This window comes from Candoia aspera, chromosome 11, assembly GCF_035149785.1.
Source record: "Candoia aspera isolate rCanAsp1 chromosome 11, rCanAsp1.hap2, whole genome shotgun sequence".
Taxonomy (NCBI): Eukaryota; Metazoa; Chordata; class Lepidosauria; order Squamata; family Boidae; genus Candoia; species Candoia aspera.
In genome coordinates, this window is record NC_086163.1 from 16,980,867 (window position 1) to 16,996,292 (window position 15,426).

The 15,426-nt window shown below is 41.8% G+C and overlaps 3 protein-coding genes across 4 annotated transcripts in view; 1 reads left to right on the forward strand and 2 right to left on the reverse strand.

Annotated features, from left to right (window-relative positions):
- Positions 1-15,426, reverse strand: part of C11H16orf87 (chromosome 11 C16orf87 homolog) — a 399,243-nt gene that overhangs the window by 340,639 nt on the left and 43,178 nt on the right. The gene's annotated exons all lie outside the window — the stretch shown is intronic.
- Positions 475-9,760, forward strand: ORC6 (origin recognition complex subunit 6). Its single transcript, XM_063313106.1, has 6 exons — positions 475-636; positions 2,216-2,379; positions 3,863-3,952; positions 6,449-6,561; positions 8,884-8,958; positions 9,444-9,760. The coding sequence occupies exons 1-6, from the start codon at positions 475-477 to the stop codon at positions 9,563-9,565; spliced, it is 726 nt and encodes a 241-aa protein (XP_063169176.1). The 3' UTR covers positions 9,566-9,760.
- Positions 11,652-15,426, reverse strand: part of MYLK3 (myosin light chain kinase 3) — a 29,669-nt gene continuing 25,894 nt past the window's right edge. The window contains exons 11-13 of one of the 2 annotated variants that reach the window (XM_063312939.1): positions 14,334-14,486; positions 13,920-14,052; positions 11,652-12,247 (exon numbers count right to left, since the gene is read on the reverse strand). In XM_063312939.1, the coding sequence (XP_063169009.1) occupies positions 12,164-12,247; positions 13,920-14,052; positions 14,334-14,486 (370 nt within the window). In that variant the 3' untranslated portion in view covers positions 11,652-12,163. The remainder of the gene's footprint in view (positions 12,248-13,919; positions 14,053-14,333; positions 14,487-15,426) is intronic. The other variant, XM_063312938.1, reaches the window with a different exon arrangement.

Sequence of the window (15,426 nt, forward strand, 5' to 3'; positions counted from 1 at the left end):
TTCTGTGATTTTCTTCCTAGATGTATTTATCTTTATGGCTTGGATGATCTTTTCCCTTAATTAGGCTGTAGTTTCTAGGTGGGTTTTGATGCTGTTCCGTTTTGGGTGGCATGTTTTTAGCTGAGTTATATCCCAGCCAGAGTGCTGTGTTTATTGAATCAGTTGGAAGTATAATTAATGTAGTAAATCTGTTGGCCAGCCCAGCTACAAATAATGGGCACTGTAATTTGCAATATCAGAAAGACTCCTGCTTTAGATATTAAAAAGGGAGGGGACTCAGAGGTCAGAGGCCTTCAAATTCAGCATCTTCCTTGAGGATGTTTCCTAGAAGTTAAAATATAATTGCTCTTCCTTAACCTTCACCAACTGATATAATCTTCTGTATATAGAGGATTATTTAATTGCTAAAGATTAGGTCTTGCAATGAAACAGCTGTGAACACAGAAGTCATCTGTTCCCTTGCCTGTCATACTGATGAATGGCCTTTTCTCTTTGTGGCTCTACAGAAAAGCAGAGGAATACCTGCGGCTCTCTCAAGTTAAGTGTGCACCCTTGCTGGCCCAGATGAGCCCCACAGGCAGTGCTGTGATCTGCCTGGACTTGGCTGCTACCTTCACAGGGAATCCTGTGGACAAAGTAAAAAAAAAATCTGATTTTAAATGATATTGGCTTGCCATTTCCTTCCCAAATGTGTTGCTTTGTTTTCCTTTGCATTGCTGTTTTATGCAGAAATCTTTAGGGAAGCTTGAGAATTAGGCGATGGTGTTTCTGTAGATGTCTAGCTGATGGAAAATAGGATAGGAATAACAAGCTGTTCATGGGTTTTTATTGCTGTGAATCTCTCTCACACACACACACAGAGTATTAAATAATTTAGTTTGGGGCAGCCTATTTTTCAGGCCTCTGGGAACCCCTGCCCATTCAGGCTCAAATATGGGCCAGAAGTTACAAAATCATTATATTTGTTTCATTAGTAGGCCTGTATTATGCATTAACAGTGTTCTTAAACTAAAAATAAAGAACGAAACTTAGCTCTTTAATGTGAAGTTGCCTGCATTTGAAATATTTTTTTAAATAAATTGTGATCTAGGGAACCCCTAGTGACCTCTTGTGGACCCTAGGTTGCCATGGAACCCCAGCTGAGAAACCCTGGTTTGTGGGGGGTTAAGAAAAAGGGGGATGCTGTGGCCTTCTACGCAAGAGAACTTGCACACTTAGGGTTTGCTTGATTTTTTTTTAAGGTTTTATCCTGCCTTTATTGTTTTTATAAATATCTCAAGGTGGGGAACATACCTAATACTCCTTCCTCCTCCTATTTTCCCCACAACAGCAACCCTGTGAAGTGGGTTGGGCTGAGAGAGAGGGACTGGCCCAAGGTCACCCATGCCTAAGGCGGGACTAGAGCTCACAGTCTCCTAGTTTTTAGCCTGGTGCCTTCACCACTAGACCAAACTGGCTAGTGCATCCCATTCACTAACTTACAAAAGATACATGAACCTTTTTTCCCCTGACACAAGAGTTTGCTAGACTGGGGCATCGTTTTGTCAATTCCATTATTTATCATGAACTTTGGGAGGCAACCAGCCTTTTAAACATAATCTAATAAAAGTCAGCCTGGGAACAGTGCTGTGGATGAATTTAAAGATTTAAATGGTTGCCTATCCCATGCCATGAAGCTGATAATAGATGAGCCAAAACTGGTTTTGTGCCTACAGGTAGTCTTTGTTTAATGACTACAACTGGGGGCAGAATTTTGGTGGCTAAGTGAAATGGTCATTAAGCAAATCCAACTCGATTTTACGACCTTTTTTGCAGCAGTTGTTAAGCAAATCATTGTAGGCGTTAAGCAAATCACGCAGTTCCCCAGTGATTTTGCTTGCCAGAAGCCAGCCAGGGAGGTTGAAAATGGCGATCACGGGATGCTACAGTGGTCATAAATGTGAACCGGTTGCCAAGTGCCCAAATCATGATTAAATGACCATGGGGACACTGAGACGGTCATAAATGTGAGGACTGGTCGTAAGTTGTTTTTTTTTTCAGCTCCATCATAAGTCCAAACCATTGGTAAACAAATGGTTGTTAAGCAAGGACTACCTGTATAAGCTGTATAAAATAACCTTTTGCTAAATGTTGTTTAGCAAATGTGGCTTGTGAGTGACTACGTGCAGGTTTGGAAGAGAAAAGACTTCATTGTTGCTTTGTTTTTCCTCTAAAGAGTTATTTTGTGAAACTCTCCGGCTTGAACAGAACCACTTACCAGCGCTACTTGAGATCCTTTGAAAGCCTGCTTGCTCTGCAATCCAACTTTGGCATCAGAGATGTGGCAGTTCAGTTCTCCTGCGTGGAGGCTGCAAATCTGGCATCAAAAATCCTGCAGAGGTAGGGAGTGTTGAAGAAGCATTTCTGCTTCCTGTTAAAATGGTGCAGCTCCTTCAGAACACTCCAGGCTGTGCCATGCGTAGGATCCTCCATTTTCCTTCCAAGTTTCTGTTTCCCTCCTCCAGCCAACTGCTTTTCCACAGTTGCTGAACATGCTTCATCCTTTTCAAGCTCTTTTGGATGGTTTTGTATGTTGGCAAAGGTGGTTGCCCTCTAAATATCCTTTTTTTTAAGCTTTAAGAGTCTCCCATGTTTTCTAAGATCTCCTTCCTGTGCAGGGATAGTCCTTAAATAAGGACTGGTTTTCAGAGAATGACTCAGGATGCAGTATTTTCTCACTGTATTCAGTGTGGTCTCTTTTTAATCCATTCACCCCATGATCACTTTTGAATTTTGTTTCTATAAAGTTCTTCCTTCCAGAGATGTCCAGCTGCATCTCCTTGTAAAAACAGATTGGTAGGTTAAAACTTTCTCCCATCCATTGTGTGGAATTTGAATGATTAAGTGCTACCAAGCCGGTATCAACTGTTAGTGACCACATACAGGTATCTTCGCTTAATTATCACAATTGGGACCAGAATTTCGGTTGCTAAGTGAAGTTGGTCATTAAGCAAATCCGACCCAATTTACAACCTTTTTGCAGTGGTCATTAAGCAGATCACTGCGGGCATTAAGCAAACCATGTGGTTGTCAAGTGAATCATGCAGTTCCCCATTGATTCTGCTTGCCCGAAGCTGGCTGGGAAGGTTGAAAATGGAGATCATGTGACCACTTGACACTGACGGTCATAAATGTGACCCGGTTGCCAAGTGCCCAAATCGTGACCATGGGGACACTGCAACAGTGGTGTGTATGAGGACCCGTCATAAGTCGGTTATTTTCAGCACCGTTGTAAGTCCAAACCATCACTAAACGAATGGTTGTTAAGCGAGGACTGCCTATAAGTTTTCTGTGGGATATGTGGGCCTACATAATGTATTTAACTAAATCCATCATTCTCAGCACAAACAAGATTGGGGACAGCTCTTTTGGAGAATGATCACTGAGCAAAGTAGATGAGCTAAAAGATCTAGTTATCTCAGATGCTTCTGTGCTACATATTGGGGGGCTTCAGCCATCACAGTCAAGTTTTGTAAGATTATAGTTCAAGTTACCTAGAGAGCACAAAGTGGATTGTCTCTGGAGTTGACAATCCTTGGCCAGTGATCTGACACTCTAATATAATTAAAGATATTTAGCTGTTTGGATAGTTTTTTCCATCTGCCATATCTAAAATTAGGAAAGAATAAGCAATGGAGTCAATAAAAGGATTTTCCTGAATATTCAATAGTATAAGGGTTTATAGAGTAGACATAGCAAGGTTTCATAGCTAAAGATAAACCGAATCTCAGGTTGAATTAAAATTGTTGGGACTTTATAGTGAGATGGGCGGTGTATAAATTTAATAATAAATAAACTTCAGTAAATAGGTTTGCTCTTTCAGGTATGAATCCAGCCTGCCAGAAACTCAACAGATGGCTCTTGATTTGTCCAAACCCTTATTCACTACTGTGGCATTGTTTACTGCTTGCAGGTAAAGTTGGAAGAGGTGTTACCAAAGAGTTTCCCTTGGGTTGATTTTATGGTGGGGAGGGCTGACATCTGCATTTGGAAGAAAGAACACTGATTTTATCCCGGACGCTGATTTAAGGTGTGTTCCACAGAGATGGGAGTCAGATTGTGATGAAGATCAAGGGCAAATTATGGAATGTGATAGGCTATTGGTGCCATGGGCCAATTTTCTTCTAAAAATTTACCAGTTAAATTTTTTACCAGTCTCATGGCCTCCAATTTTGAGGATGACGCCAGTGCTGAAAGAAAACTGCCCTATAGTTTTATCCTTGTAATTAATTCAGAAGCAAAATACATGATGAGAACCATGGGATTTATTCAGTGGTGTCCTGTAATGTTCAAAGGGTCCACAGAAAATGGCATGAAGATGGTAGGTTTAAAACAGGCTGAATTATAGGACTTCAATTCTCCTCTTGTGTAGCCAAAAGAGTCAACTATCATGAATGATGGGAATTGTTGTCCTAAGCAAAAAACCACGCTGAGATGAGATTGTCTCTAGTGTTTATTAACTGCTATAGTAGACAGAAAATCCTACCAAACTGAAGGAGCGTAGGAAACCCAGACAGATAAACCCCAAAACTCAAGGTGGGTCTGCTCTGAGTTTCTTTGAAGGACAGTTCAAAGCCTCTAAACTACACATGCATTTTCCCCCCTGGATAGGGGCCCCCTCCTGCTCACCATCCATACTCATAACAGTTGTAGTCTCACTACAGCACTTACAGGCTCTTGGGTTTTCCTAAGGTCCAGGGTCTGATGTCAGCTTCTAACCAGTCTTTCCACATGGAGGAGCCCTTCCCCCAAATATCCCATCACAGGAATATTTAGGGCGGCGGTGGAGGGGCTCAGCTATAATTCAACATGTGGTTTGGTTTTAAAATAGTTTTTGTCTAGCAAGGATTGTTGATTCATGGTCTGCTCTTATTTGTCAGATTCCTTAAAAATAAACATTTGTCAGGTTTTGCACTGGACACAAAAGGAATGAAAACTAGAAAGACAGTCTTTCCAGTCAGTTTTTTGATAGAGCCCGTGCTTCAGTTGGGTAGGAGAACTTGATGCAGAGAAGACAAGCCCGATGAAAACAGTGAGGACAGTGGAGTCCTTGGTGCTCTTTGAGCCTTCTTGTTTTCTTGCAGACATTTCATTGCCAGACTAGGCAACATCTTCAGTGCGAAGAGGGAGTAGGCCTTGCCCTCTGTTTATATACCATGGTTTGTCCTGCTTGTGTTGTTGGAGGTGTTCTTCTCTCCTTGGGAGTTCCTTGATTGGGCTGTTTGCTGCTTGGTTGATTGACTGAGTTAATAGTTCCTTGATTAGGGTGTATTGTGCTGTTTGATGGTTCGTCTGGTGTTAATCCTAGTATTGATTTTTGCATATCTGGGTGTTGATTGCTGGCAAGGGAGTGTACTGGTCTTTTGGCTTTTCTATTGTCTCTTCTGAATGGTATGTAAATGTTGTTTACCTCTATCTGTCTGTTGATGGCTGCTTTGTCTGAGTGCCAGGCTTCGAGGAATTCTCTGGCGTTTTTGGATTTGGCTTGGTTTAGGATGCTCACAGTTGCCCAGCTGAAACTATGGTTGAGTCTGTCCATGTGTGGTGAGATTAAGGAGTTCTCATCATGTCTTCTGACTGCTAGTTGGTGTTCTTGGACGCACTCTGCTAGTCTTCTGCCCGTCTGTCCTACGTAGTGGCTGTTACAACAAGGCTCAGAGAGCACCAAGGACTCCACAGTTCACCCCTGAGCTACAAATATTCGCTTCGAGTGAGGACAGTGTTTGGGAATTGGGAGAATTGGAAATGTCTAAAAATGGATACCCCGTTCAGAACCTGATCCATCCTCCACATTGTTCTGCTACATGCACGCCAGCTGACTCCTGTGGTGGAACTCTAAAGAGAGGACCTTCTGGAGGAGTTACAAGCACCTGTTTGGAGCGAAAGGTGTAGAGAATCATAGATAGCATGGAAAAATGACGTTCCCTAAAAAATAATAATAAATGATAGGCCTTTGAGAAAGCTAAAAAACCACTGCTCACACCAGCCTTCCAGAACGTGACTCTTGCTGCTTTTCCATTTTCTTGCAATGGTGAGATTGAGTAGATGGGGGTAAGGATATTTGTTTTACCCAAAGTAGGAAAAGCAAACTCTTGGAAATTGGAACAATGCAAAGGAACCTGAAGGTTAAATAAACAAACAAACATACACACACACACACCCCTAAACCATATTGGAGATTTATATAGAAGAGATGCTTTTCAGTAGAGGCGTATCTAGCTAACCGGATTTTTTGATGTTTGGTTGATTGCCCACAGTTGTTGCTTGTTAGCGATAAAAACCTGGTGGGATGTAAATTAGAACTGGGAGCTTCTAATTGAGTGATTTGATAGTAGCAGCAGCTGTTACGGGGTAGGTTTAAATCACTGGGCAAGAGGATTTTCTCACGAATCTAATCTTCTCATTGCAGATACTTGAAACTTAAAGTGGATAAAACCAAGATGGTGGCTGTATCTGGGGTGAAGAAAACTGTATTTGACCGTCTCCACACCCAGTTAGAGAAGATTAGCCAGCAAATCAACCGTATGGCTTTCTTTATGCTTTTCTGTCTTGATTCGCTTTTTGCAACTTGTGAAAATTGGATTCATGTTTTTTGTAAACCTTTGGTTGGAAAACTAGAGAACGGGAGGTGCCTGAATGTATAAAGGGGGCAGATAAAGCAGAAAGGCAAGTTTGAAATAAATAAATTTGTTTGTTTGTTTGTTTAGTTAAACAATTTGTGGTGGTGGCCCAACTTGTAAAGTCTGATTCTGGGCCACTAACATAAAAGAATTACAACATGCAATATAAAAACAGCACAAGAAGAGGCCACACACATAACATCCATTATTATCATCATCATCATGTTTTTATCCCGCCCTTTTTATATACTCTATAACTCAAGGCAGCAAACACACCTAATACTCCTTCCTCCTCCTATTTTCCCCACAACAACCCTGTGAGGTAGGTTGGGCTGAGAGAGAGGGCCTGGCCCAAAGTCACCAAGCCAGCATTCATGCTGAAGGGGGCCTAGAACTCACAGTCTCCTGGTTTCTAGGCCAGCACCTTCACCATGACACCAAACTGGCTCTCGTGATCCTGAGCCGCTTTCCCAAACAGGCTCATCTAATGTCCAGCGCTTGGAGGGAAAAGCATGTTTTGAAAGCTTTATGGAAGCCCAGCAAGGTTGGGGGCATCTGGATCCCTCGGGATATGCTGTTCCAAGGAAACTCAAGCATGTCAGCTTGGATCTCATGGGATGGGCAGACATAATTGGAGACAGGCAGTTCTGCAAAACCTGGGCTTGTGCCATAAAGGCTTTCATAGGTGATCACCAGCCCCTCAGATTGGCACCTTTCACCTATAGAAAGCCAGCGCAGCTCGCAAAGTAGCAGTCTTACATGGACACATTTCTGAAAGGGGAGCTCTCCCCTCTGTGCCCAGCCGTGTTTTGGGTATACTTGCCTCTCATTCACTATCAAATAATGGGTGAGGGAGGCTTTGTGACGTGCCCTCCTGGCCCTCAGTAGTGGCAGCTGAAAGCCTAGGTCACTGAGAGTCTGGTGATTGAGCAAGGGTGGTGGAGGGCCAAATTAATACACAATATATATGCCCACTTTCTCCAAGAGTAGCCTGCCCCATGTCTCCATATCTCCCCTGCCTATCACCCCTTTGATGTTATTGCCTGCTCTTCCCCCTTTGGAGTGCCATTCCCCTCCCAACCTCTTCTCCCTCCCCTAGAACATAGGGACCTCTCCCACATCTTGATCCCACAGATGTCCAACTGGCTGACTACCAGTTCTTTAGGATGCTTCTGACCTGGCCCTTGGTGCCTTCCTCCCAATCAGCTTAACTGCCCAACCATCTCAATACCCTCTTCATTCCCCCCACGGTCACCTGGAGTAACTAGAGGCCTAACAATGTCCAACAGCCCTACCAAGCTGGCATGAATGGATGGCTTCCCTCTGCCTCTTGGAGTGAGAGCAAGCATCTGCCCCACAGCCCCCAATACCAGCTCCTCGGCACTATCCAGCAAGGTCCTCTTATCTTCAGAGTTTGTCAGCTCTTCATAAGCCTTCCTCATTTGGGGTGAAAGAAGCAAAATAAATCTGACTAATTGTCAAATGGGGTGATGAGAGCAATTCAAGAAACCTTTGATTACTATTTTTCTAGTCCCTAGCATTCCTTGTGTTTGGGGGCAGGTATAGTCTAAAACAGTGTTTCTCAACCTTGACAACTTTAAGAAGCGTGGACTTCAACTCCCAGAATCCCCCAGCCAGCACATAGTCCCTAAACAGAGATATAGGCAACTGACTGTCTTCAGCCCATTTCTGGTTACCAAGCCATAGGCCAGCTTCAAATATCATAAGCTAGAAAATGGCTTGTTTGATTTGAACTTTGCATGGTGGGCAAACTTAGCTATTGTGATTTGTAAGCCATAGTTTATAGAAGTGTGTGACCATATCTAATGTAGCAAACCTTATTTGAACTTTAGAACAGTATGAGAACTCGGCCATTTACTTGGCCCAAGGTTTTTCTTCCGAAGTTGGAATCAACTTTTTATCTCTAGTTTCAGCTGAAGAAAGAAAGGAGAGCTAATAACTGGGTGGGTAACTTTAGACCAGTCACTCTCCCTCAGCCCAACCCACCCCATAAGATTATTGTGGGGAAAATAGGTGGCAGGAGTATTAGATTTGTTCACCACCTTGAGTTGACAGTGTTCTGGACTGTGGCTCCCAGTTTGCTATGAAGTACCACCAGTTCCCCAGTTCAGTTTATCCATTGTGGCTTATTCACCTGAATGTTGCCATTGTGCATCCAAAGGTTGCCTAAACTTTTTAAAGATATTTTCCTCTTCTTCTAAAGGAGAAAGTGATTCATTGTCGATGAAGCGTGCTGAACCTCAGAAATCCTTACTTGAAGATCTTGCAAAGGAAGAAGGTAAAAGGAACCATGCTATAAGAGGGGCCTATTTATAGGCAGGTTCCTCATCTGGGGAATATCCCTACCCCGCTATCCTCAAATAATTCCCAGCTTTCATAGCCAAAACACGGAATTCCATCCTGGCTTGAAACTCCAGGTACTGAAGTCCAGAATTCCAGAGGTCATCAGGTTGGAGAACACTAATATGAAGTTTTTCCCTTTACTCAGCAAAGTCAGTAGCTCATACAACCTCCAGTGGCCAACAAACAAAGCATTAATCTTCCACCTGAATCGTAGGAGTCATCCTCATCTCGTAACATCCAAGTTATAGTGCCCGAGTCACTCATCCGAATCTATTCCAAAAAATGTATTTAAATACCAGCTAGAGGTTCAGCAAAAAAGTTCTTGACAAGCTAGGGGGATCCAGTAATGTGTTTCTTTACAGTGTATCATAAGAGCTGCTTCTGCGAACCTCACTTATTCATTTATTCATTCCTCATTAGTTCTGGAAGCAGAGGTCCCTCGCAAGCGTCCAAAAAATGAAATTGAGCCTAAAGAAGACTATGAAGAATGGAAACAAAGAATCTTAGAAAATGCTGCAAAATCACAAAAAAACAGTGTGTGAGTGGAGCATATCCAAAAAACAAACATCTTGGATTTTTTTATACCGGCAGACTTTCAAGCCAACAGCACTACACAACAGGGATTAAAGGAACCAGCCTGTCTTTCATCCCACTCCTCAGGTTATTCCTCTGGGTGAGTGCAAAAGACAGGCCTAACTTTTGGCTTATGTCAGCCTTGAGAACTAGTCTGTTGGGGGGGGAAACTCTGAAACTTGAATTCCTTGAATAGGCCGCCTTGAAGCCTGGGTATACCTGCTTTTAAATGTGTTCAGCTTTTTGATACTTCAGCAAGATGAGAGCCCTGTTTTTGCATGATGGAACTGTAGTTAAGATTATCTCATGAGGCTCAAGATATTTCCACATCAGTTGTAGCAACAATTAACCATTAAATAAAATGGCAGTTAACTATTCTGTAAGAGGCGTAGATTAAGAATATATCTAAATCCAAATTGCCTGTTCTCTTCCTTGTTTAACTAGTGGGAGTCACATAATCAACAATACAGAATATTTAATGTCCCATTTAAGAACCCTTTTTAAGATTGGAGCCACTCAAGTTTGCTTGTTTATCTTTTTTTTTATCATGGCTTTCTCTGGAAGCATCAATAAAGTTTATTTCTGCTGCTATAATCTGTTGTTTCATTTTATAAATCCAGATGTCAGTTTCTGAATTAGACATCTGTTTTTCCCACTGATGTATCCATGATGATACCGTAATCATAAATGAGTAGAGTGGGCAATTGGTTGATCATTTAGGTGTTTAGGCACACTGGCTAGGGAATTCTGGGAGTTGAAGTCCACACATCTTAAAATGGCCAAGGTTGAGAAACACTGATTTAGATGGTGAGAGAGAAACAGACATGTCAGCAAGACCTCAAACTGAATTCAGGCCAAGGATTCGGCCAGTGTCTCAGTGCACCATCAAATTGTCCAGTCAGGTCCAAGTCTTTCCAAATCAGTTTGCAAGGAGCTGATGTAGTGTTTGAATCAATGCAGAAATTCAGCTCCAAGGAACATTTACACAGCCCCAGGTCAACATTAAAAAAAAAAAAGTAAAAACACAGCCAAGAGGATGCCATTTTAACAAGAGTAGATTGAATTGAAATCTCAACTTCATCACAAGACTTCCTGGATCAATTCGTTTCTCAGCCGAGCTCCACCTAATAGGATTATTAATATTAAAAAATGAAATGATATCTTTAATACTGCCACCAGCTGCTTTGGATAAAGAGTGGAGTAAAAATGTAGTAAAAATAAACTGCATTGCTGTTGAAATATGTATATTGCCCAAGAGGCATACATTTGCAGGTGTGGATGAAGATAGTTTCAGAAGTCTTTCAGATCTGAACCTCACCTACAATATCAATCAATCAGCTGTTTAATCTGATGGTGTTTCTTTTTACCACTGAAGATAGGGTTTATCTAGTCTGCCTGTTGAAGTGGGAGTGAAAGCTTCAGGCTAGACTGCTTTAGATTATATTTTTAGGGTACTTGGACAAGCATCTTCCAAGCAGTTTGTGCACAATATAGAAACAACTGCTAGCTATTCTATGGACAAAATGAAATGACTAAACAGATTTACACATTGCATTAATCCATAATGTGGTTGGTCAGGTCTTGGTTAACATATTGTGTGAACCCAGTGATTGTGGTTTATTTAATAAATCATAGTTTAATACAATGTGTGAGCCTACTTAACCTAAGAGTTTCTCCTGGAAACTCTTAAAGAGGTTCTCCATGTTAATGCTTCGCATGCTTGGATCTACATCTTCATATTCACGTCTCTCTAAATGTGAAAATCTTTCCTGGTTCTGAAAGTTTATGAAGTTTTATTACTGAGGTTTTTTTTAACAGTTTATGCTGTTTAAATTCTGTTGTTAGCCCCCCCCCCACCCCCCACCCACCCCCCACCCCATTGTCAGCAACTTCTGTTCTGTTGGGGGTAACAGCCCTTAAGTCATTTTATTTGTATCTCCCCTTTCCCACAAAACACCAAGCTGACATCCTGATGGGGTCATGGACAGTGGCAAACAATTACATGGCTCATCTCAGGCTCAATCTGATTCTAAGAAAGGTTAGGAACGTTAAGCAAAAGAGAAGCCATAAATGAGTGTATAAAAGGTGACGAATACCAATATGCTCAGCAAGTGTTTTTAAAGCTATTGATCGCTACCCAAAGTTCTATTTTCAAAGCAAAAATACTGAACTCAGGAAAAAAAAATAGCACAACCCCCGGAGAAGCTACATCTTCCGCCTGAAGTTAAACCTTCCAACCATGACTTGACGTTCTCAAACCATAACGTTCTTAAAAATAAGACAGCCGGTCCCCAGCAGAAAAGGCCATTGCTAATCACTAATGTATAATTACAGAAATGAAAGTCTAAGAGGTATAAGTCAAGCATTTTTCCTCCTCTTCCCTTGCAAGTGACAGGTTGTAAGACCACCCAGTCAGTCTTCCCTTGGTGTCGGAAGTCTCACTGTATCTTCTTAGGCTTCGGGGCAGCAGCTTAAGCAGGCTGGTGGGTATACAACACAGGAAGAAGAGGAAAGAAATCTTAATGTGAAACAGGTAGAAATGGACTGATCACTAAAATCATCAAGTCTCAGTTATCTTCAGCAGCAGGAGTCTCAGACATGCTAGGGAATCTTCTCAATCTGTTGGCAGCTGTCACCACGTGGAAGTGTTTCTGTAAAAGAAGGGAAAATGTTGAAATGACAAGACTCTTGTAAGATCCCTACAGCTTGGGAATGTAACTTCATGATAGCGTTCACGTCCATAGAGATTTTTGAGATCCCTGCCCAAGTGTCTGTTTTTACATACTCAACACCACCTAGGCCCTTAGACCAGCTGTATACTCATCATGTTCAGCATGCATCTTCAGCTGCTTGATCAAGCACATCTGCTGCTTAAAACTAGCCTGCTGGTACCTACAGTCATCTGGAAATGCAAAGTGTTGATGTGATCAAGGGAAAAAGCGGCACATGGTGACAATGCCAAGACTGGAACCCTCCCCAGAGGACAGTCCTAACATCCTTTGTTTCTCATGGAGCAAATTCCACATTTGGCCATCAGCAACCAAATTACAATGCTGCTAAAAAGGCAATTGAAACCCCAAAGAGTAAATATTTTTGTACAGGAGAAGCCAGATTCAAACATAACGGACAATCATTGAGTTTCATAAGAACACAAATCAGGCTAGATCAGATCAATGGTCTGTCTAGTTCAAAAGTAAATGGTGAAGAGAGCAGCCCTCCAGATGCTGGCCTGCAACTCCCTCTTCCTATGATCCCATTGATCATAGGTGCTAGGGCCGATAGGGGAATGGAGTCCAACAGCTTCTGCGGGGCCACATTTGGCCATTCCAGGTTTTGTCAGCATCCTATTTCCTACAGTGGCTGAGATGCCTTCTGGAAGATAACAAGCAGGATGTGAGGCACTACCTCTATTCCTGCTATTAATTTCCAGGGGCTGATTCTCAGGCCATACTGCAAATCGCTGCATATGCTATCCTTTTTTCTTTTTTTTTCTGTTCAGTTGTGTCCGATTCTTGGAGACTGCCTGGACAAGTCCCTGCAGTTTTCTTGGCAAGGTTTTCTGGAAGTGGTTTGCCATTCCCTTCTTCATAGGGCTGAGAGAAAGTGACCGGCCCAGGGTCACCTAGCTGGCTTCGTGCCTAAGGTGGGATTAGAACTCATGGTCTCCCAGTTTCTAGCTTGGTGCCTTAACCACTATACCAAACTGGCTGTCATGCTATCCTTAGTAACCATCATTAGCCTTATCCACCATGAGTTTAAGTCTGTTTCTAAAACAGTCACTACAGATGAATTTTCATGACATGCTTAATATTTGTTTCTCAAATTTGTACTGCCACCCATCTGCCCCCAGAAGAGGGACTCTGAGCTTAATATTATTTCATTAATATGAAGTAATATTAAGATGCTCTTGAGTCAATCTTGACTCATGACTACATTTTTGGCAAAAATATAGAGCTTCCCAGTCTAGCCTATAGGCCTGATAGTCTTTTGGGGGACTTATATCCAGGGGTTAACCAGGTCTAATCCTCCTTTGCTTCTGAGCGCAAACAAGGTTGGTCAAGTTCCATCACCTGCTGACTTAGGACATGTTCATCCCCAGTTAATTTAATGATGAAGTATCTGATTAAACTGTATGAGCTTGCAGGACCCACTAAAATCATAAACAGACCATACACAACAAGCTGCTAAAATCTAGTAAGCTAATTAGTGCCATACTAACACAGACTACCTTCTGGGGCAGTCCATGTTAGCTGTAATTGATGGGCAACAACAGGCACTGTGAGCTGTGCTCAGGAAGAAAGGGGGAGCCAGTGTGGCATTTACCTTCCATTTCTTCTGGGCCATGTATCGCTTTAGGAGCATCTGGGACTTCAAGCGAGCTTTTGATTTCTTAGCCTTGGCAGGCAGGTTGGTCAACCACTCATGTTTCAAGCAATTGGCTGCACTTATTCTGCCACTGTAGTATCAGGACCAGAAAAGGGAGAAAAAGAACTTGTGAAGGGGCAGGTTGCAATGCAGAGCATGCCTTCCTTCATTATACATACACACATGCACACATTAGTCTGATCTGTACATCTTAAGCCATGGTTTGTGGAATAGAGCATGATTGATTGGGTTCAGACAACACACATCAATTCACTAAATAATAATAACAAGGCTGGGTGTGTGTATGTGTGCATAGGGGAGGGACTGAAAGATCTGGAACCAGCTGGGATAAGACACCATAGCAAATAACACCTTTTTTCCTTTATGAGAAGTCTGGAAACAAAGTCTTTTGCCTCTTCTGACACTTGTTCAAATGCTTCTGCATCAAAATCCCAGTTGCAGTTGACAATATAATTCATGGTTTCTGCGTCAGTTTCTCCAAGGAAAGGCGACAAGCCACTGACCCTAAAATAGAAAGAAGACGTTGCTTGGAGATGCTTTGTGCTTTGCAGCTAATCCACAACTTGGAGGCAAGAGCTCCAATTGCTTGGAGAAGGGGTCAAAATGCAACTCTTTGAGGAAAATGTATTAAGGTGAAGTTGTCCTCATGAAGAGCTCAACTTCTGATGACCACATAGTCACAACCATGCAATTTTCTTGGCAATGATATGAATGTTTGCTAGCTTCCAAGCCCAGACAAGATAAGCCAAGTGCTGCCACTGTTGAGACAAGGGACAATCTGTACAGCCATACTTAACATAAAGAAAGGCACACAAGTTGACCAGCACAAGAACAACAATTAGTCTGCCAAGGGTCACACTCCAAAAAACTAGTAGAGTTAAGAGAAGAACTTAAATCAGATTTCTTTTCACTTACATGTAATCAAAATTAAATAGAGTTCTTGGAATTGTTCTATATTAATTATTATTACTCGGTCAGTATGTCCAAAATAATCAAAAAGTAGACTTCAGGATGTCAGTCAGTCAGTTTATTACAGTGTAGACCAGCACAAGCAATGTGTCCATGAATGCTCTGTGAGTATTTATAAATCTATCTTAAGAGATAGTAAATAAAAGTTAAGACAAACTTAAAATACATCTATAAAACAACCTGACTAGAATCCATGAGCAAAGTCCAGAAGGAGTAATCTGTGTCTAGGTTATAAGGTACTATCTAAAATTATATAAAATGTAATAACTTCTAAGATTACAAAAATGTGAAGGTATCTAAAATTCATGTAAAGTGTGATAATACGTAAAATCACCAAAAAAAATGATAATATCTAAAACCTTATTTATTGATTGATTGATTGATTGATTGATTGAATTTCTCCACTGCCCATCTCGTGCAACGACAACCCTGGGCGGTTTACAATGAACAAAAGAATAAGAATGCATTATAAAAT

Bases quoted from the DNA above. Each gene is read 5' to 3' on its own strand.
- ORC6 (XM_063313106.1), top strand. From the start codon at position 475: ATGAATGGCCTTTTCTCTTTGTGGCTCTACAGAAAAGCAGAGGAATAC. The intron at 637-2,215 runs GTAAAAAAAAAA...TTTCCTCTAAAG, and splicing joins CAGGGAATCCTGTGGACAAA to AGTTATTTTGTGAAACTCTC. The intron at 2,380-3,862 runs GTAGGGAGTGTT...TTGCTCTTTCAG, and splicing joins GCATCAAAAATCCTGCAGAG to GTATGAATCCAGCCTGCCAG.